General features: G+C 45.1%; 1 protein-coding gene across 1 annotated transcript in view; it reads left to right on the forward strand.

Annotated features, from left to right (window-relative positions):
- The window catches only part of MSH5 (MUTS-homolog 5), a 271,881-nt gene that overhangs the window by 68,923 nt on the left and 181,007 nt on the right, over window positions 1–21,951 (forward strand). Inside the window, exons 7-12 of the mRNA XM_087694530.1 lie at window positions 18,062–18,216; window positions 18,333–18,434; window positions 18,532–18,562; window positions 18,672–18,703; window positions 18,811–18,868; window positions 18,992–19,078. Coding sequence (XP_087550656.1) covers window positions 18,062–18,216; window positions 18,333–18,434; window positions 18,532–18,562; window positions 18,672–18,703; window positions 18,811–18,868; window positions 18,992–19,078 — 465 coding nt within the window. The remainder of the gene's footprint in view (window positions 1–18,061; window positions 18,217–18,332; window positions 18,435–18,531; window positions 18,563–18,671; window positions 18,704–18,810; window positions 18,869–18,991; window positions 19,079–21,951) is intronic.

Raw genomic sequence — 21,951 nt, forward strand, 5'->3', positions numbered from 1 at the left:
CTATTGTATTAGCTGACCAACTGGCTGAAAAGCCTTCACGTAGTGCCTTGTTCAAAAGGTGGGCTAAGAGGGGGGCGATTGTATCTCTAGCGAATGAGAGGTGTCCTGCTACTAGTCCCGCGTGGTCCTGGGCCCCGACCATTCTAGAGTCTGTCAATGGCATCACGAACTGTTTCGGTCCTGAGGAAGGTGGAGGCAGTTGGCCTGTCCTCCTGGAGGCTGAGGTAGGGGGGGTTGTCATGTGGTACAGTGAGGCGGCGTAGCTATGCCACGTCTGTGGGGAGGTAATGGGTATCTCTACTCGGGTTGCTTGGAACGCCTTCCACACCTCGTTGCTGTCCTGCCCTAGGAATAGCTGATAAAACTCATTAGCAGGACGTCTCCTATGCTCGAGTAGTGCATGATATCCTTATATGGGGGTAGGTACGGGGACAACCCTCCCAGTGTCGCATACGGGGTATTTGCCGGGGCAAAGTAGCATACTGCGACATATATATCCCACGGGCAGTTTGTATATATCTTGATCCACATGAAACGGGCTTCATCATCTCTCTTCATGACTTGTACAATGTGCTGTAGCTCCTCCCTATAGAGTATCGCTACTCCCCTCGACCCTCTGGTCCCCCCTCGGGATCTGGCCCGAGGGTGGCACGCTGACTCCTATTTGTAGCCTCTCATTGTTGGTAGGTGCGTGCCCAGGCTCTGGTGTGTCTTTGTATACATGACTATGTCCTTGCCCATGAAGGTTTCCTAGAAGAGCCCAACATCTGTTCTCATGGCTCTATTACAGTTCCACACTGCAAATCTCAATTGTGTCTCATAGGCCACACCTCGTCATTGGCGCTTCTCATGATGATGATGCACCCGTCCCTATAGACTGCCCTTTTGCTTGCTTTGCATGCCTTCGTGATTTGTGGAATGCATTCGCGTTTGTGGGCCACCTGGGCTGGGGTGAGGAGGTCTTCCAGATATATTTTTTGTCCTTTGAGGGTTGTTCTTTTGGAGAGGAAGGCACATTGTGACTCTAAGTCGTTAAATTTCAGGATGAGGGTCCTCCTTGCCTACCCTCCACGCCTTTTCCATGAGGGAGGGGTCCTCCAACCCCATTTTATCACAAATGCCTTTGCCATCCTCCATACGGCTGTTTCCCTCTTTCCACCCAACCACCCTGACATGGAGGGCTCTGATTTTCCTCCTCTTCTCTTCCTCGATGATTGCGTTGATGAACTCCTCCTTCTTTGTGGGTCTTTTTTGCTACTTCAATCCATTTGGAGTGTTCCGTTGTGTCAACTTGTGCCTGTTTCATGACTGCTACCCATGCATTGATCTCCTTCGTCATTTGGGTCTTCATCTCGTGGATTTCTGACTTGACCTTCCCAGGCATGCATCCTGTGATCTCCCCTTCTTTCTTCCTAATGAGGTCGAGCTGGCTCTTGCAACTGGTAATTTCTTGTTGGAGTTCTATAATGGCTTGGTTCCTCTCTCCAAGAGAGGATTCGATATCCATGTGCTAGAATGTGAAGTGAGCTTTAACCTCTTCATAAATTTCATTCTTCCACTCCTGCATCTTGTAGATTGTCTCCTCCTTTACCTGCTCGATGGCTTCGTCACACATGGCCCTCATCATTTCCTTGATGTTGTCCATGTCTTGGTCCTGGATCTTACAAATGTCGCGGAGCGCCTCGATGCTCTTTTGTACATGGGTGTCTTTCACCTTGTCGGCGCTACTCCAAAGGGCCGAGTATTTTTCACTCTTTTCCCCTCGCGTATGTGGGGACACTCTCTGGTCTTTCTCGGCAGACTTTGACATCTTTGCGGGCAAGTTCTACACCTCAGCGGGCAAGTCTCCGTGGGCAAGTTTTGTGCCTTAGGTGTAGTCTGTGGGGCCCATGTTTTTGGGGGGGGGGGGAGGGGTGTTTCGGCAATGGCGGGGGACGGTGGCAGTTGACTCGGGCTAGGTGGGGTTGACTCGGACCAAGGGGGGATGACTCAGACCAAGGGGGCGATGGTCAGTGGGTCCGGTGAGTCAAGGGTCAAGGTCCGGTGGGGGCTTGGTCAAGGTCGTGCGACGATCTGCTTGGTCAGAGTCTCACGATGATGACGGGAGGGTTGGGTGGCGGCGTGATGATGGGATCGGGGCCAGCGGTGATGATGACAAGATTGCGGCGGGACTTGTAACGTGGCCTGTAGAGGCGCTGCAGAGAAGGCAGAGGCGATGGTGGCAGGGGGGGAGAGAGAGAGAGAGAGAGAGAGAGAGAGAGAGAGAGAGAGAGAGAGAGAGAGCCCTCTGCCCTGTTTGACAGGCAGACCTATTACTCGTCGCTGAAGAGCAGAGATAGACAGAGGACCTATGCCACTCAGACAGCCAGTAGTCTGCCCCTGCTTGGCGATGCCTGTCTGCCCTACAGACGAACGGCCTCCCTCAACAGCCACACCCGGCCTTCCCGGTTTCGTCTAGCCTGCGGTGACCTCCTATGTGACTGGATTGTGTTCGTTTCTACCTCCTGTGTGCTCTTGGTTCTGCATCTGACGTGCACAAGTGGTGATACAACATGGCTGGTCTGGATATGGCTTTTATCGACCAAACGGTGGCAGCCCTTGGTTCGGATTCTGATACAGAGGAACCAGAGGAGATGGTTCCTTGCACAGAGGAGATGCCCCCTGGTCCTGATTTCCAGCCTGCGGGCAAACGCACCAAGCATACTTCGGAAGTGACAATGGATCATCAGGAACATTCTTATGCTCAGGTTGCCTCTGATTCTGTGGATTCTCAGGATGTTGACTGGGAGCATTTGCTGGAATTTGCCAACACTCTGCTTGGCGATTATGTCCAACATAATCATGAAGCTTTTTCTGACTCTGGAACTGAAGATGTGCTGGAAGCCACGGTGGACCTGAAACATGTCTTGTGCTCATTTTCGGTATTTTATGACCGGTCTGTTATACTCTTCTTCACTGGCAGGATTCCAGTGCTTTCCCATATTTGCCAGTGGCTGCACAATCTACTACAAGGGGAGTGTGTTGAGGAGATTTTTGTTGGGCCCCGAGGTTTCTATGAGGTGCTGTTGAAATCTGAGAAGCACCGTGCTGATCTTCTATCTAAACTGCCATTGTTCTTTGATCGCCGTTTGGTCCATGTTGTGCCATGGGGCCCAATGGCAGATTTTCAGCGCCTGCTTCAACGTGAATGCCCCATGTGGGTTGAAGTGGAAAATTGTCCCCGGCTGTCTTTTGGCCACTGTTAAAGGATGCCATGGCCATTGTGGGCACTGTGCTGGTCCCCCCGAGCCTAAGAGCCATGAATCGCAACCGTTTGTGTATGTTATGGGACACTGCTGGGCAAAGGCCTGCTTGGTTACGTTTGAATTGCTCTGCCATGCACCCTTTGCACTTTCGTTTGAAATGGGGCAACTTTGCAGGACATTGCTTTTCGTATGGAAAATTGGGGCATTTTATGGCCGAATGCCCAGAGAAGCAACAGACTTCTGATGCTAAGCAGGTTGCGCTGCCCATGGAAGATATGGTGTGCGATGTTCCGTCGCAGGATGCCACCGAACCACCTAAAGTTTTGGATAAAGGTAAACAGCATGTTTCGGGTTTGGATTCCCGCGGCAATGACTGGGTGGATGTACGTGCAAAAAAAGGTAAAAGGTTTGGCCTAATGCTTCATAGGATTCCATGCGCACTTATATACGCTGGAAAGAGATGTCTTCTTCAGAGCATCGTGCTCATCCTATGGTTTCTTTTGCACCTCGTCATCAGTCTACTAGGAAAGTCTATTCGGACGGTCCAAAGGGCCCACCTGCTAAGTTGGCTTTTGATAGTAAAGGTAATGTGATTACCCCATGGGATCGTCGTTATCCCCGCTCCACCCCCAAGACAGTGGATATTCCCTCTACCTCTAAAGCCGGCCGTCAGAACTCTTTTGCTGTGTTAGCTGATTTTTTGGATAAGGGAGTCCTTGACATTCTGGTAGAAAAGGTTAAATCGAGGCAAGTTGTGCCTCGTTCCTGATATCCTTTTGATTACACATGAAGATAGCCACGTGGCATATGCGACGCATTTGTTCTCGCCATAAGCAACATGCCATGTGGACTATATTGCATGAGAATCAGTGGGATGTCTTGTGTGCTGTTGAGCACAAGAGTCACGGTAAAGTAGGAAAAGTTGTAGATTGCCATGGGTTTTTCTTGTTTTATGCAGGGACACATGCCATGCATTATTCTGGTGTGCTTATGATTGTACATGAGAAATATCAATCAGTTCTCATTAAAAATGATGTACAGGGCCGTTTTGTGGTGATTGAAGTTTTATTTGAAGGAGAGATCTTATGGTTGCTGGGCCTCTATGCTCCGAATGACCCTTTATCCCGCCGGGATCTTTGGAATACTTTGCAGACCTCCTTGTCACTTGGCAGACGGGATTTTTTGATGGGGGGATTTTAATATGTGTGTTGATTCCTCACAGTCCACATCACAACATTCGGTGATGGACGCTCCGGAAAGTCGTGTGTGGAATGCTTTTGCTCTTGCTATACTTAAGCAAGATCTTTTGGCACTCTCCCAAGAGTGACTATCACCTCTGCACATGGGGTCATCATATACAAGAGGCTCTCCAATATTTGTTATCATAACATAATCCATAAAGGGCGCAAATTGATTGGTATCTCTAGCAGACCATTGCAAAATAAACCATGGAGCATGTACCTCTTGTCTAACATTATGGTCATAAGCCACTGGAGCATAAATTGCTATAGACTATCCAGCAAGTTCTACAGTAATAGGAGGCTCATCCTGAAATATCACTCTATGCATCTCAACCATCTCAAGCTGCTTATTCATTTTCTCTTTGTGGAAAACAACATCATGGCTACGGATGACCTTTCAAGCATGTGAATCCCATAGGCAATAGCCCATCTCAACTATATCCCCATAACTAAGAAAGATGCATTTCACATACTTAGGATCCAACTTATTGCATTTATCCTTGGGAACATGGAAAAAAGCTTCACATCCAAAGACATGAAAATGAGCATATGATGGAGGTTTTCTAGACCATACCTCGTCTGCAACTTGACAACCAATAGCAATGCATGGGGATCAATTAATCAATTGTATGGCAATGGTAACTACCTTTGCCCAAAAGTGTTAGAGTAAGCTTGCTTGGCTAAGCATACTACAGACTTGCTCTTGAATCGTTCTATAATTGATCCCGATCTACGTTGTTTTAGGGGAACGGAATGGGACTATGCCTTATGGCAGAGAGGTTGAGCTTCGCATCCCTCTCGTTTTCCATTCTCCTTGAATCAAGTGTAGCTTCGACGCTAGTTGCCGTTAGGAAATGACCAATAAGAAAAACCCTAATTTAGGTCGGTCCTAAGTGGGAACGGCCGGAATACTTCCACTACGTGGCAGACGTGGAAAGCCCTAGATTACAAAACCCGTAACATTCCATGGGAGTGCCGGACGGAGCTTGATCTTGCCAAGACGCAAGTCATCCCGGATCGAGTGCTGGATGCATTGGAAAAGAAAGGATTCACTCCTTAGCAGTTGGCCAACAATAAACGACCAATGGAAATGTTTGTGCTTGTTACAGATTTAAGAGTACTGTTTGCTTTGTTTGATCAATGAATTAAAGGATAAATGGATATCTAATGCTTCAGGTTGAAGGCCTGAAAGAAGAGGCAGCTTCAGTTACCCCCGAATACCTGCCTGACCCTAACCAAGGGGGTTGTTAACCGTGCCGGGAAGGTGGACCGAACCCGCCGCGTGAAGTCTCTACGTTGAGCGCTACTTGGAGCAGGAGGACGCTTGGGTGCCGGGGGGGGGGGGGGCTCTAGCCGTAAATCCCTCGCCTTCCGGGCCGTGCACAACAGGCTAACACGACTTGGGATTGGATCTCGAGGCCCGCATACTAGTCTACGGGCGGAATCTTGGATTAGTGATCCCTGTGGATTGCTGGAGAGCCTTCAGGCGGATTGTAGATAAGCCTACGGGCTGGACTTTATGTATTTCAAAGATAAATATGATAACTTGTTAACAAGGAACTTGTTTGATATTGCTTTTCTATGTCAAGTGATATGATTACGTGAAGGAACCAGTACCTAACGGGCTAATTAAGGAAGTTGATTGATACATGTACAACTAAATGTGTTAGGTAATTAAATAAACTAAAACAACCCGAGGAAAGTGCGATGGATGTGGCCATAGGTCCGTTCTACGGATGGGTGGTCCCGGTTGGCCGAGAACTTTTCTCAAATCATGATGGACAGCCAGAAGATCGTCAAAGAACAAGAACAACAAAAGCGTTGACCTAGAGTTATAATTGATCCCGATTTACGCTATTTTAGGGGAACTGAATGGGACTATGCCTTATGGCAGAGAGGTTGAGCTTCGCATCCCTCTCGTTTCCCATTCTCCTTGAACCAAGTGCAGCGTGAATCTGCTTCGGACCTGGCGTTTCTGCGTAAAGTAGTTCGCTTGGGTTCGACGCTAGTTGCCGTTAGGAAATGACCAATAAGAAAAACCCTAATTTAGATCGGTCCTAAGTGGGAACGGCCGGAATACTTCCACTATGTGGCAGACGTGGAAAGCCCTAGATTACAAAACCCGTAACATTCCATGGGAGTGCCGGACGGAGCTTGATCTTGCCAAGACGCAAGTCATCCCGGATCGAGTGCTGGATGCATTGGAAAAGAAAGGATTCACTCCTTAGCAGTTGGCCAACAATAAACGACCAATGGAAATGTTTGTGCTTGTTACAGATTTAAGAGTACTGTTTGCTTTGTTTGATCAATGAATTAAAGGATAAATGGATATCTAATGCTTCAGGTTGAAGGCCTGAAAGAAGAGGCAGCTTCAGTTACCCTCGACTACCTGCCTGACCCTAACCAAGGGGGTTGTTAACCGTGCCGGGAAGGTGGACCGAACCCGCCGCGTGAAGTCTCTACGTTGAGCGCTACTTGGAGCAGGAGGACGCTTGGGTGCTGGGAGGGGGGGGGGCTCTAACCGTAAATCCCTCGCCTTCCGGGCCCTGCACAACAGGCTAAGACGACTTGGGATTGGATCTCGAGGCCCGCATACTAGTCTACGGGCGGAATCTTGGATTAGTGATCCCTGTGGATTGCTGGAGAGCCTTCGGGCGGATTGTAGATAAGCCTACGGGCTGGACTTTATGTATTTCAAAGATAAATATGATAACTTGTTAACAAGGAACTTGTTTGATATTGCTTTTCTATGTCAAGTGATATGATTACGTGAAGGAACCAGTACCTAACGGGCTAATTAAGGAAGTTGATTGATACATGTACAACTAAATGTGTTAGGTAATTAAATAAACTAAAACAACCCGAGGAAAGTGCGGTGGATGTGGCCATAGGTCCGTTCTACGGATGGGTGGTCCCGGTTGGCCGAGAACTTTTCTCAAATCACGATGGACAGCCAGAAGATCGTCAAAGAACAAGAACAACAAAAGCGTTGACCTAGAGTTATAATTGATCCCGATTTACGCTATTTTAGGGGAACTGAATGGGACTATGCCTTATGGCAGAGAGGTTGAGCTTCGCATCCCTCTCGTTTCCCATTCTCCTTGAACCAAGTGCAGCGTGAATCTGCTTCGGACCTGGCGTTTCTGCGTAAAGTAGTTCGCTTGGGTTCAACGCTAGTTGCCCTTAGGAAATGACCAATAAGCAAAACCCTAATTTAGGTCAGTCCTAAGTGTTAACGGCCGGAATACTTCCGCTACGTGGCAGACGTGGAAAGCCCTAGATCGCAAAACCCGTAACATTCCATGGGAGTGCCGGGCGGAGCTTTCTAGACATCTTTTCCGATGGACTGCCAAGACGTGTCCTGAAGATACGAGTGGACACGTTACATATCAGCAAGCCAAATTGCAAAATTTGACCGACAACTTGCAAGACAGTGCTTGTCAGACTCATAAGTTCTTTCGAGCTCTATATGCATCTCCTGCTCGAGAAAATATGACCAAACTACAGGATCCAGACGGTCGAATGGTCATTGATCTCCAGACAATTGTGAATATGTGCAGGAATTATTTTATTGTCCTTCTTGGTTCTTCTCCCTCGCCTTCTAACCAATTTCTGTGCACGTTCAGTTTTCTATGAGTTGGTCCGCAATCAGGTTCCACTTGATATGCAAACTACTTTGGAGATAGATATTTGTGAGGCAGAGGTTATGGATGTTCTGTTACACCTGCCCAAGGATAAAAGTCCCGGCTGGGATGGTCTCACCAATGAATTCTTTGAGACTTCTACTACCCTCTTGGCAGCCATATCCGACTCCTTCGACCTCCGATCACTCCTTGGCTTCCCGAGCACCTATTCGGCCCATTTGGGCACCCTTAGGGCATTCCTTCAAAGGTATTGAAGTATTTTTTTGAGTGTTTATTTTAGTTTGTAGGGTACAACAAGAAGGGGTAGCCATAGCTCCAACCATTGGAGGTCCCCCATTTCATATCTTGGCTCCTGCCTGATTAGGCTTGACAAGGCTTTGTGTAGGCCTTCTTTAGGCCCTACTTGATCCCCCCTTCCACCGGCTATGTTTCAGCAGGTTTGGGAAACGGGGTTCATGCCTTCCTCATGGAAACAAGGTTTTATTAAACTGCTTCCTAAAGTCCCTTCGCCGTCAATGTTGAAACATTGGAGACCAATTTCTTTGATGGGTTCGATGTATAAAATCTTTTCCAAAGTAATGGCGAACCGGCTCCACAAGCATCTTCTGGCCATTGTGCATCCGCTTCAATATGGTTTCATTAAGGACCGAAACATTCAGCACAATATCTTAAATGTGCAAATGGCTATCGACTATGTAAGACACTCGAATCAGCAAGTGGTTTTCATTCAATTGGATCTGGAGAAGGCCTTTGATTATTTAGATTGGTCTTTCATTGCACAACTTATGTCTACTATGGGCTTTGGTACTCGGATGTCCCGCTTGATCTACACCATCAGTATGGCGGCTTCTTCGCGAGTTATGCTAAATGGTGTTGTTACCGAGCCATTTGTCCTTGCACGCTCTGTGAGACAAGGTTGCTCTTTGAGTCCTCTCTTCTTTGCCCTTGCGACTCATCCGGTTCTTTCCATGTTATCTTCCATGGCGGCTTCTACTCAGTTGGCTCGATTGTCCCTTCCTTTTGGACGACACTTCATTACTCAATCTTTGGCTGATGATAGCTTTATGATTCTGCGTGCCGACAGGGACAATCTTCGCAAAGCATTAGATGTTTGGACGCTCTTTGGTCATGCTTCTGGTCTTCATATCAATGCTTTCAAATCGGCCATTCTCAGTTGCACGTAGTCCGATTTACAGTCGTTGGGCTGGCAGGGACAGGTTGTTCCCCGTGGTTCCATTGTCCGGCATCTTGGGTACCCTTTGGGTGTTGATGTTCGGCCAAAACAACTTCTCGAGTGGATTTCACAGAAACTGGCAGCTAAGTTTCTATATTGGAAGTCGCAGGCTTGGCCTTTCCATGTTCGTCTCAAAGTGGCTCAGACAATTATGTTGCCGATGCTCACATATTTCTTGCCATTTCTGCCTTGGACTACTACTACTTTGAATGCTCTCACTTGGCACATTCGTTTCATGTTATGGAAGAAGGATTCCTTGCAGGCAGGCATTTCATGGATTTCTTGGTCGCATACATGTACCCCCAAACGCATGGGTGGTGGGGCTATTTTGGATGCTGAAACTCATATGCTGGCACTTCGTTGGCCTCTTTTCGTGCCATATGCGTGGATCAGCACCCGTGGGTCCTTTTAGCCCGTTATTTTCTTGAGGATCACGGGCTTCTACATGGTAATACACAAATTTGGAGCTCCTGGTGGCATGTTCTTAATGCAGACTCCCGGTTTTCTAGCCCTTCCTCATCCCTGCTTGTTCATTTGGTTTGCTCCTGGAAATTGGTTCTCCAGAAGGCGCGTTGGCATCCAGTGGAGGACTGGTTACATACTAACTCTTTTCAATTGGAATTGTTGGCAGTTTCGCGATTACTTTCTTGGTAAGGCAAACATGAGCTCAGACCAAAATTTAACCGGATGGCACGTTTGGGCTTGACTTCAGTTGCAGATGCCACCCTTGCCAGTCGCAACGTCTTCATATCCTTTCGAATAGCCAGGAGGCTTTTTAGAATCCCTTGTGGATACCGTGATTTATGGGAACAGCTTTTGTCAGTGCTCCAGAGTAGGCAACCCTTTCCTGCCCTTGCTTTGGATTGTCCTTGGCAAGACTGGGACCTTGCGGGTCGGTTGAATTTGGGAAAGGCCTCAGCTAACCAGGTGTATCATCTTCTGATTAAAGATCATCAATGGCTGGTTATTAAAGCTAATACTGTATGGGGATTGCGGAAATCTCAGTCATGGTGGAAGACAACTGTGATGGAGGGCTGGTTGAACAAGACACCTTTCAAATGCAAGGTCTTTCTTTGGAGGGTGATGATTGGTGGTCTTCTGCTTGTCTCGGCCCTTTCCAAGCGTCAAATCTTTAACGGCCATTGTTTCTTTTGCACCACTATTGTGGAATCGGCCCGTCATCGATTTATTTCGTGCCCTCTCGCTCAGAATATCTGGTCTCTCTTGTTAGCGGTTTGGCGCGCAGTGGTTGGCTTCTCGCTAAGCCCTTTTGATTGGGTTTTTGTATGACCAAAATACTCCACACCGGCACAGCCGCATATAAAGATCTTGTTTCACTTTCTTAGATACTGGGGATGCTGGCACAATTGGACCACTCGGAATGCCTTTCTTTTTGATTCGGCCTCTAATGTCCCGGCACATATTGTGAGGCTTAAAGGTCTCTTGCATTGGCAGATAGATCTCATTCGACACTCGGGCTTACTCCCTCGGGAGGACTTACTTCCCTGGCATATGGCAATTTCCTCTGTGTCTTTGCCATGACTTTTGTAACACTTTTGTAGTTTAGCAATGTAGCCTTTACACATGGTGGTTTAGTGTCATCGTGTATCTTGTAATCAAGTAAACTTGCACTTTTTTTCGTAATTAATACAATTACCTTTTACGGAGAGAGAGAGAGAGAGAGAGAGAGAGAGAGAGAGAGAGAGAGAGAGAGAGAGAGAGAGTATATTAACGTCTCTAAAAGGCCAATGTGGCCTATGAGACCAAAGAAATACGTACAATGATGGTGTGTTTCTCATCTGGAACGAGAAAAAGATGAAAAACATGCCTATAAGACTGAAAAAAAATGAAATAGTGTCCTATAAAAGGGAAACATGTCAGTGATCTGAAAGTGAGAGTAGAGAAAGGAAAACTCTCCATCAATGATATGTTTGTTCTCTAAGGAGGTGTATCTCTGTATGGCTGAGGCGTCTCGGCATCTGTCTCCTGTGGCGCTCAATGATGGCTTTAATTTGTCTGTGTTGTGGATGTCTAGGCCTTCGTCTGGGTGGACGTGGGCGCCTAGACGGGCTAAGTGCCACTGCTCTATTCAAAGGGACACCTACAGAAGATGAGGTCCAATGATGATGTACTCCTATAGGCTGTGTGGCAGTAGTAGTGGTATCTGCCATACTCTGTCGTGTATCAGTGAAAAAGTCAGTGACTGCTCTCTGTCTATGTGAGCCGAGCTGTGGGGGCCTCCTACTCCGTAGAATTGTTGCTCTGCGCCTTTGGAGCTCCAAGAGGAAGAATCCCAAGCATCTCTGATCCTCAAACTGCATGATCCGTCCAAAACCCTCTCGAAACAGACAGTGGTATCTACCTCGTATATCATAATATACAGTGCATCGGCAGATGTAGTGTTCCTCTGTCTCTAGCTCTCTGTCGCATAGTGGGCATATGCGTTCTTCTGTCTGTATACCTTCCTATTTGCTTGTCTCAATCCTCAGGGGAGAGAGAGAGAGAGAGAGAGAGAGAGAGAGAGAGAGAGAGAGAGTGAGTGAGTGAGTGAGTGAGTGAACGACTTAACAAACGAGACAAGCACAATGGTTCCTGGCACAGATATGCATGAGCATCATCCTCAACAAGTGGTCCATCAGCCAGAAGCGGATCATGAGCCGCTCCCCCAACATGGACATGATGATGGTAAGAAGAATGTGGCTCAAACTGGTATAGAGCATGCATCGCTTTCAGTTGGTCAGAATTTGTCTTTGCAAGATAACTCTTGGGTTACTGTGGTTCGACGCAATGCTAGATAGGAGCCTCGTTTGTCTCCCGCCCACCCACCTCCATTGCCCATCAGCCAGACTTTTCAATGTAGAGGTAGGAGTTTCTACATGAAACCTAAACCCTCACGTTCTCGTGCAGTTGCCGTGGAGGATAAAAGGGCTTCTGATTCTGCTTTGCGCTTTGATCCACAAGGGAGACTTGTGCCTCCTTGTGATGTTTACCACTCTCGGCAACAATAGTTTCCTTCACGTGATTCCATTGCTAATTTGCAAAGAGCAGATTTGGTAGACGTGATCCGAAGTGAAATGGAGAAGTTTCAGGCAGCTAAAGCTGTTGATGTGATAGAGAAATGGAAAAGGGTGGTTTAGTAGTTTTCTATCTTTGTGTTATCATGAAATTTGCTTTATGGAATGTGAAAGGTGTTTCGTCGGGTAGTAAGGAGCATCGGATGTGCAAAGTTGTGTTAACTGGAAATTGGGACGTCTTTTGTGCTGTGGAGCATAAGCAACATGCTTTGGCAAGATCTACCTATGTTTACAAGGAATATTCGGTCTTTTTTAGTGGACATGTTCCACATAAATCTGGAGTTATGTTGGCTGTCAAATCATCCGTGCAACCGTCTTTGGTTTCTCTGGACCATCGCGGTAGATTTATGATTCTGGAAATCCTATATGAGGGAGAGGTTTTGTGGCTGGTGGGGGTGTATGCTCCTTCTACTGCTCGAGAAAGTCGTCAACTCTCTGGGATGATTTGCATTGATTGGAGCCATGGCTCATCCAAGCTTTGTTATGGGTAACTTCAATGCATGTGTATCTATGGATCAAGTGACTTCACAACATTCGGTCATGGATGGCCTTGAATGACAGGCTTGGGATGCTTTGGTAGCTGTATCCTTGAAACATGACATGTGGTCTTGGTTGCATCCTACTAAGCCCGGACATACTTATCGCTCTCTTCAGCATCCAAATACTTGGGCCCGACTGGATCAGATCTATATTTGCCAGAGTGATACTTTTCTTCTTGAAGTTATTGATATGTGGGTGGAGAGACACCATGGTTTGTCAGATCACTATCCTTTGGTCTTGGAGTTGAATCACAGATCGGTCCATGCCTTTAATGCCCTCCTTGCCCACTTGCCTCTTCATTTCAATCAGTCATTTTTGCTGCAAAATAAGTTTTTGGAATATATTCAGCAATTGATTACTTCTTTTAGCTCTAGGGTCCTCATTGAAGGGATGCAAGTTTGGGCTGCATTTACGGATAATGCTCGATCGTTATCCCAATAGTATGGTATTCAACATGTTTCCTCTTTACGCACTGAATTGAAGCATGCACAAACATTGTTGATCCACTTGTTGTCTTTGTGTCAGTTGGTCATCATTGCTTACATGCATTGAATGGTTGAAAGGTAGAGTACAATCTTTACAGGAAGTGGAATATGCTAAATACAAATTGTTGGCCAGAGCAGAAGCTTTACATGACAATAACTGTCAATCCCATAAAATTTTTGCTCGATTGCATTAGAAATATACTCATGAAAATATTGTGCGCTTGATGGATGAGCAAGGTGTTATGGTGACTAAACCTACTTTCATTATTCAGATGTGTGTGGACTTTTATAAATCACTGTTGGGCCCTTAGGAAACTCTTTTAGACGCGGTTCTTTCTGCTCGCAGATATATTTGCAATTTGGTTGTTAACCATGTTAAGCCAAAATGGGTTGATTTGATGGAGGGCAATATTTTGGAGGAGGAAGTGGAAGAGTTGTTGTCTCATTTGCCTCGAAGGAAAAGCCCTGGCTAGGATGGGCTTCCTAATGAGTTGTTTTCGGTCCATGTGGAGCAACTTAAGGACACATTCTCACGTCTGTGTCAGCAAGTGTGGAATTCTTGTGAGATGCCTACAGACTGGAAGATTGCTGTCATTCAATTATTGCCCAAGGTTCCCTCTCCATCTTCCTTGAAACAATGGAGACCCATCTTCGTTATGGGTTTTGTATATAAAATATTTTCTAAAATCATTGCCAACAAGTTGCAAAAAGTATTTCCGCCGTTAGTTCATCCACGCCAATACGGTTTCATTAAGGGCTGGAATATAATGCACAATATTTTGAATGTTCAACTGGGAATCGACTATGCTAAAGCTTCAGCCTAGCACAGCTAGTTATGCTTCAGATTGATATTGAAAAGGCATTTGATCATGTTAGGTGGTCTTTTTTGTGGCAGCTAATGACCACCATGGGATTTGGGCCTCGTATAATCTCTCTTGTGGATACTATTAGTTAGGGTGTTGTTGCCCGCATCGCACTTATTGGAGGGATCACGGATGAAATTGGCTTGTCCCGGTCTCTTCGACAAGGCTGCCCTCTCAGCCCTTTGCTGTTCGCTTTAGTCACTCACCCGATGCTTTCATTGTTGGACAAGTTGGCCGAGCAAGGGGAGATTGTTGGTCTGACTCTTCCTAGTGGGGCCCAACTTTTGGGGCAATCTTTGGTAGATGATTCCTTCATGTTTCTTAAGGCTGATCGCTCGAATGTCAATCAAGGAATGGTTGCATGGAATATTTTTGCTATCGCATCAGGACTTTATATTAATACTCATTCACAAAGAGAGAGAGAGAGAGAGAGAGAGAGAGAGAGAGAGAGAGAGTATATATTAACGTCTCTAAAAGGCTAGTGTGGCCTATGAGACCAAAGCAATGCACACAATGATAGTGTGTTTCTCATCTGAAACGAGAAAAGATGAAAAACATGCCTATTAAGACTGAAAAAATGAAATAGTGTCCTATAAAAGGGAAACATGTCAATGATCTAAAAGTGAAAGCAGAAAAAGGAAAACTCTCCATCAATGAGATGTTTGTTCTCTAAGGAGGTGTATCTCTACATGGCTGAGGCGTCTCGGCATCTGTCTCCTGTGGCACTCAATGATGGCTTTAATTTGTCTGTGGTGTGGATGTCTAGGCCTTCGTCCGGGTGGACGTGGGCGCCTAGACCGCCCGGCTAAGTGCCACTGCTCTATCCAAAGAAACACCTTCAGAAGATGAGGTCCAATGATGACATACTCCTATAGACTGTGTGGCAGTAGTAGTGGTATCTGCCATACTCTGTCATGTATCAGTTGAAAAGTCAGTGATTGCTCTCTGTCTATGTGAGCCGAGCTGTGGGGGCCTCCTACTCCGTAGAATTGTTGCTCTACGCCTCTAGAGCTCCAAGAGGAAGAATCCCAAGCATCTCTGATCCTCAAACTGCATGATCCGTCTCAGGGGTCCAAAACCCTCTCGAAATAGATAGTGGTATCTACCTGGTATATCATAATATGCAGTGCATCGGCAGATGTAGTGTTCCTCTGTCTCTGGCTCTCTGTTGCATAGTGGGCATATGCGTTCCTCTGTCTGTATACCCTCCCATCTGCCTGTCTCAATCCTCAGGTTGTGGGATGAGGTGCGGATCTGACCAATAACTGTGCGTAGTCCATGAGGCAGCTGTGTGTCCATGTAATTGGGTCGGGTGATGAAACCATCCTCAGATACCTGAAGGAAGTGGGTCTGGTAGTGTGCCATCCTCGTGCCATGGGGAGAGGGGGGTTGGATCCAGGTCTTCTCTGTATCTAATTTCAGTATGTCTGCTCTGATCACATGGTTTAGCTCTGATCGGCTTAGGTCAAGTGTAGGGCAATCCAGGCTATAGTCAAAGGGGGGTAGTCTGTCAATCTGCAGCCCATGTAGACTCAAAGGGGGGTAGGCTTAGAGAGAGAGAGAGATCTATTAACGTCTCTAGAAGGCTAGAATGGCCTACGAGACCATAACTAATACAATTGACATCATCATATCTCATAAGAGAAGAAAACAAAATTATGTCTAGGTCTAATGATAAATTGAAATGGAAAATGAACAATATGGAAAACTGAGAAACTGAAAAGAGAGTGCTACAGCATCATGCAAAGCATGACGCCTTGGGGTTCTTGCTCGGCAACATAGGCTAGCTCATATGAAACACATTCGCATTATGATTGCTCGTTACAAACGAAGATTACCATGTCAAGTTAGGCGAGGGTAGCTTGCAAAGTCTTGGTGGATTCCATACGCTGAGAGGGAGATATTCTATACGCTATTCAGTTTTTCATATTATTCATTTTTCATTTCAATTTATCATGTAGACTTGGACATAATTTTGTTTTCCTCTCTGATGAGAGATGATGATGCCAATCGTATTAGTTATGGTATCATAGGCCATTTTGGCCTTCTAGAGACCTTAATAGATCTTTCTTTCTTTCTTTCTTTCTAGGGTACTTTCTCGGCAACCTAAGAATGCTCATATGCGAGCTATATTGAAAAATTCTATAACTGCTCTCTAGAGGGGTGGATGTGATTGGGGTTGCCTCCAATCCTGTAACAATGCTACTCTGCATTGTTGGAACTCCAAATATCCTGTTACAAAAGAAGCAGGCAAAGCCGATCAAGACACAAGGGGCAAAGCTCGCAGATATGGAACATGATGATTGGGATGAGTTAAATGAGCTTGCATGCTCAACCATAGAGCTATCGATTTCTGATGCCTTGCTGTTCAACATTGAAGGTTTGGATTCTGCATATGCTATATGGACTAGACTGGAAGAACTGTATGCACAGAAGAGTGCTGCAAGCAAAGTGTATTGGCTGAAAAAGCTTATGGATTTGCATATGAAAGAGGGTACAGCAATGTCTACTCACTTGAGTGAGTTTAACTCCATTTTCAGCCAGTTAGTTGCCTTGAAGTTCATGATTGATGAGGAATTTAAGGCTACTTTCTTGCTTTGCACTCTACCAGAGAGTTGGGATACATTCAAGACTGCTATGAGCAATTCTAATGTGAAAAGGCCCAAACATCTTTGGTCCTCATAGTCCATCACCCTTCTCAATGGTCCAAAGCCCTCCTTAAAGAGGCAATGGTAGCGGCCTCGGATATCATAGTATACAGTGCATCTACAAATGTAGTGTTCCTCTGTCTCAATTTTTTCCAAATTTTTTAGTTTCCATACTTCTCATTCCAATATACCATGTAAACTTACATATAAATTATATTTCTTCTTGTCTAATGAGAGATGATGATACCAGTTGTATTGGTTATGGTCTCATAGGCCACTTTGGCCTTTTAGAGCGTTAATAGATCTTTCTTTCTTCTTTCTTTCTTTCTTTCTTTCTCAATGGTCACTGTGCAAGCATTGATCCCCATGCCATACTTTTCTCAGATACAGTAAACTGAGAGAAATTGCCACAGGCAGGAGTTGATTGCTAGCATTATTGCTTGGTTCAACTAGACTGCAAATATAGTCTTGCTATAAGCCTGCAGGACATACTGACTTCAGACACTCTCTCCAAGGACTGGACAAGGATTGTTACACACTTGGTGGGAGATTGGAGACACTATAGGCCAACTCGAGAACATGAGGAGAGACAGTTTACACTTTGGGACTCCACCACATTCTTTCACTTAGAGGCACATACAGCTTGGCATAAATAGACCACCTACCTGATTGGCTTTTCACTCAGCCCTTGTATTAAACGTATTTTTCTATTTTGTGGTATAATCGAAGTCCTGTGCTGGGGTCAGTTTTTAAACTTTTCTTGGGAAAGATTTTTCTCAGGTATTTGTTAGTTGGATTCTCTTTCTTGGAATGATATTATCGGATAGCAAACATGTTTTTCTCATCAATGGTTAAACCTGTTTACATGTGGCCAAGTTTTGACTTACACAAACAACGTGATTCGTAGATACATTAAGAAGTCTCCTGAACTGTTTACATGTGGCCAAGTTTTGAGTTACACAAATAACGTGATTCTTAGATACATGAAGAAGTCTCCTGAACTGTTGGTGTGAAAGTAAGATTCCAATAAAGAGCTGGCATGCATAAAAGAGGGCATTTACTCATTTTATAGTGTTATTGTGTACAGCTAAGGTCTATGATGAATCTTGATAGTGAAATGGAAGTTCGTGCTGCTGGAGGTCTGCTTGAAATTCTGCAAGATGAGATGCTTATTGATCTTGTCAAACAAAATGATTATGACACAAACATGCTGCAAATCCAGAGCATATCTGAGCTTACTTTGTATCCGTTGTTTTTGTAGACATGATTTTTTTCTCTCGTGTCTTATTTAGTTCGCTTAACTGACTGTCAGTTGTTGGGTAGCATAAGATTGGCAGTTTTACCCTTAACCAGTACAGGGATAAATTCTTGAATATCGATGCCACAACTTATGCTGGGCTTCAGATATTCCAATCTGATAAGCATCCAAGCTACATGGGTATTGGAAAAACCAAGGAAGGGTAATTTTAATAAAATGCTACTTGCCATTTGGGTTAAGCACTGTATTCTAAACTAGATTTATGCTAAGCTATTTTGCTACGTGATATTGCCTGGCAGGGTTTCCTTGTTTGGTGTTTTTGCAGACAAGGTGCAAACGGCGCTGGACATTTATATAGTCTTATATTATCACCACTTTGTCATAGATTGAAATCTACAAAGTTTCATCATCTGAGATCCTTAAGTCTTTTACATTTCAGTGTGTCACTTTGGTGGGGCGCCGTCTTCTGAGGTCTTCTATCATATTCAAGCATCCTTTTAAGTCTGTTTCTGTAAGTTTTTGGTTGGGCTCCCTGTTTTTTTACAATTCTGGCTATTGAATATGTGCACTGGCAACAGGACTTGGTTTTTGAGGCCGATTGTTGATGTGGATATGATCAATGATCGTCTTAACTTTGTATCCTCTGCAGTCACATGCTTTTTCAGAGCTTGTCAGTGCATAGATTAAATTTGTTCATTATTTTGAACACATATAGAGTGGCAGCTACTAACAGTTACTCATTCCATAACCCCTCTTAAGATATCAGTATTTTGGAATCTAGATGAGATGGTCACTGCATTTTACCAGTCATTGAAACATGTGAAAGATATCCCTCAACTTCTTAAGGTACGCTCTCTGCAACTCTGAAGTGATCATTCAGGCTAGAGAAGAATAAGAAGAGAACCATGGTTGATATGCAAATGTAAGCTGTGAACCTGATTCTGAGATTGCTCTAGATATTCTGGTTGCTAAGTCCTTTAATGGGTTTGTTTGCTTTCAAGCATTGAGCTTTAGAAAGTAACATTGCATGCATTTTGGCTACCTCCTATGTGAAGCTTCAATTCTTGTACTGTTGATGTCATTTGTCACTGTTTGCTTCATACCGAAGGTTCTCATTGCATAGAGCTACATAGGATCCCTTCAAGAATGGTCTTGTTAAGTGGAATAATCACTTTGGGAGTCCAACCATCATGATGTTACTTGGTCATTTAAATCCTTCTAGATGATGATTAAGTACTGGCTAGTCTACATCTTGAAGAAGTCTGTTGTAGGATATGCCCAAATTATACTGTCAAACTGAGAACTGATATATTAAGTGGTGAAGAATCAATGATCTAGGCCCGAGGGAATCAAAGGGTGGACATCTAAGTCTCCAAGGAGTCAGTATTAGGTGGAATAGATCAATATCCATCAATGACCACCTGCCATTGCTAGTGGCTGAGCTCTTCTCCAAGCTATTGCACCTCCTTGTTGAGCTAAAAATGCATTACAAACTGATTAGCTCCTTTAAACAGCCCCAAAACTCAGATATTATCAAACTTTCATTAAAAAGTAATGTGTGCCTAGAGAGTTTTTGTGTCCCATAAGCAAAACCCTAATTTAGGAGGATCCTTCTGCACTCTATAAATAGACACATTGCCCACCATTCAGCCTTATCCTTGTTTTGCAGGTTACAACAGTCCACAACCTCTCTACTGCTGTTGGCCCCTTGTTTCCAGCCTGCAGCTTGCCTCCAATGGCTGTCCAGCCTCACACGATTGCTGCCACGTCATCACCATCTGCTCTCCAGCCATTATCGATTGCAGCTATGTTTGTTCCAGCACCTGGTGCCCATTTTCTTGCTGCACCAAACAGCCGGGATTTGCATCAGCCCTGTATAGATTGGTAGTTCACAGCCTGCATTTTGCTGTGCAGGCCGCCTTTCTTCAACACGCTCCACGACAGATGTTGCCCTGATGTTCTCAGCTCCAATGATCAGTTTTCAACTTTAGATGTGTGGTACACTGCTGCTTTTACCAGATTTCAGCCTCTAGATTGCTGCATTTTGGTTATTTGCACACTGCTCTTCCATATTCAACAACTCTAGTGTGCTAAATCGTACACTACAACACCCCTTCCCTAGTAGGGTTACTTTTATAACCTTCAATAGGGATGCTTGTGGGAGCTACGAGTATCATTTCCTTAAATGAGTGCACTAGTCGTTTGTCACTCACCAGTTGGCATGCAAGAGATGACGCTTCTAAGGAAATTACTTTGTCTTTGATGTCAAACTCTGTTAGGATTGAACCTAATCTACGGGAGGTACTGACCGTGGAAGATGTGGAGGGTGCACTGAAGTCCCTAAAAAAAGGAGAGGATCTTGCTACTATCCTTTGAATCAAGTTTTCTCCTTCATCTTGCCGTTGTTCAGGTACTATGTTTCTAAAGTCTCTATGCCTTGCTGGTTTTCTGTCATCACTTGCGGGGAAGGGAGAATTCAGGAGGAGAGGGTAGAGATCACTGCTAAAAGAGTGCTGCCAATGTGGGAGGAATGGTGAGTCCATTAGCGGCAGAGGACAAGAGGCTAGTGGGCAGCTGGCAGGAAAGTTAGACATGACAGACAAGGCATAACATAGCAAGGCAAGCAAGCATGCAGCTAAGATAGGAGGTGGAAGTAGAAGGGGGAGATAGCGGGCAATGCAAGTGGGGGAAAATGGCAAGAGAGATTGTGCTAGGGGAGGCACATGGGCTAGTGGAGAGAAAAGGGGAGATGAGTGTGAAGATATGCTAGGGTTTGTACTATAGAGAAAACATAGATTGTATGAATACAACTAAAGCACAGTAACTTAGACAATGACACAAAAACACAAACACAAACAGAGAAGAAAGAGAACTCTGAAGTGAACGAATCAATGTTGTAAATGGTGGAAAGAGTATACAAAATGCTCAAAGGCAAAGCAATGGATGCAGTTAGAGTGTGACATCCATTGGAGATGGATCCGTAGGTCTATGACCACCAACTAGAGCTGTAATTAGAGGTTATGGGTGGTTGACATGCCCAACCTCCTTTCAAGTTGATTGAGAGAACCCTTGCCTCATAGGAGTGAGAAAGAAAGATCTATTAACGTCTCTAAAAGGCCAGAGTGGCCTATGAGACCATAACCAATACAACTGGTATCATCATCTCTCATCAGATAAGAAGAGAGAAAATTTGTGTGTAAGTTTACATGGTATATTGGAATGAGATGTATGGAAACTGAAAAAACTGAAAAAGTTGGAAAAAGACCTAAGTTTAAAAAGATCAAGAGTGTAGGGTATCTCTCCCTCAGTCTATGGAATCCACCAAGACTCTGCAAGCTACCTCCAACTGAGTCCTTACGCCAATTTGCTTGTGTACCGAGCAACCATGATGTGAATGTGGTGCATATGGGCTCCCCTATGTTGCCGTGTAGGTACTCTAGGGTGTCGTGCTTTGCGTAGTGTTGTAGCTCTGTCAACTGTGATGCCTCCTGATGTTGTATCTCAGCAACGCCTATCAGTAGGAGATGTAGTGTCTAGGGTGGTCATGGTTGGGGGTTTAGCTACGCTGAAGTAGTCTGTAATTGCTCTCTGGAGGGATGGATGATGCCAAAGTTTGGTACGAGGCTCTTGAAATTGTATGTGTGCACAGTGCCGCTCTAGAGTACCCAAAGCTGCATATGCCCGTGCAAGCCTAGCCTCTGAAGTCTCCTTCCATGAAA

Source organism: Lygodium microphyllum, chromosome 15 (genome assembly GCF_053477565.2).
Source record: "Lygodium microphyllum isolate KBCC chromosome 15, Lygodium_microphyllum_v1.1.10, whole genome shotgun sequence".
Taxonomy (NCBI): Eukaryota; Viridiplantae; Streptophyta; class Polypodiopsida; order Schizaeales; family Lygodiaceae; genus Lygodium; species Lygodium microphyllum.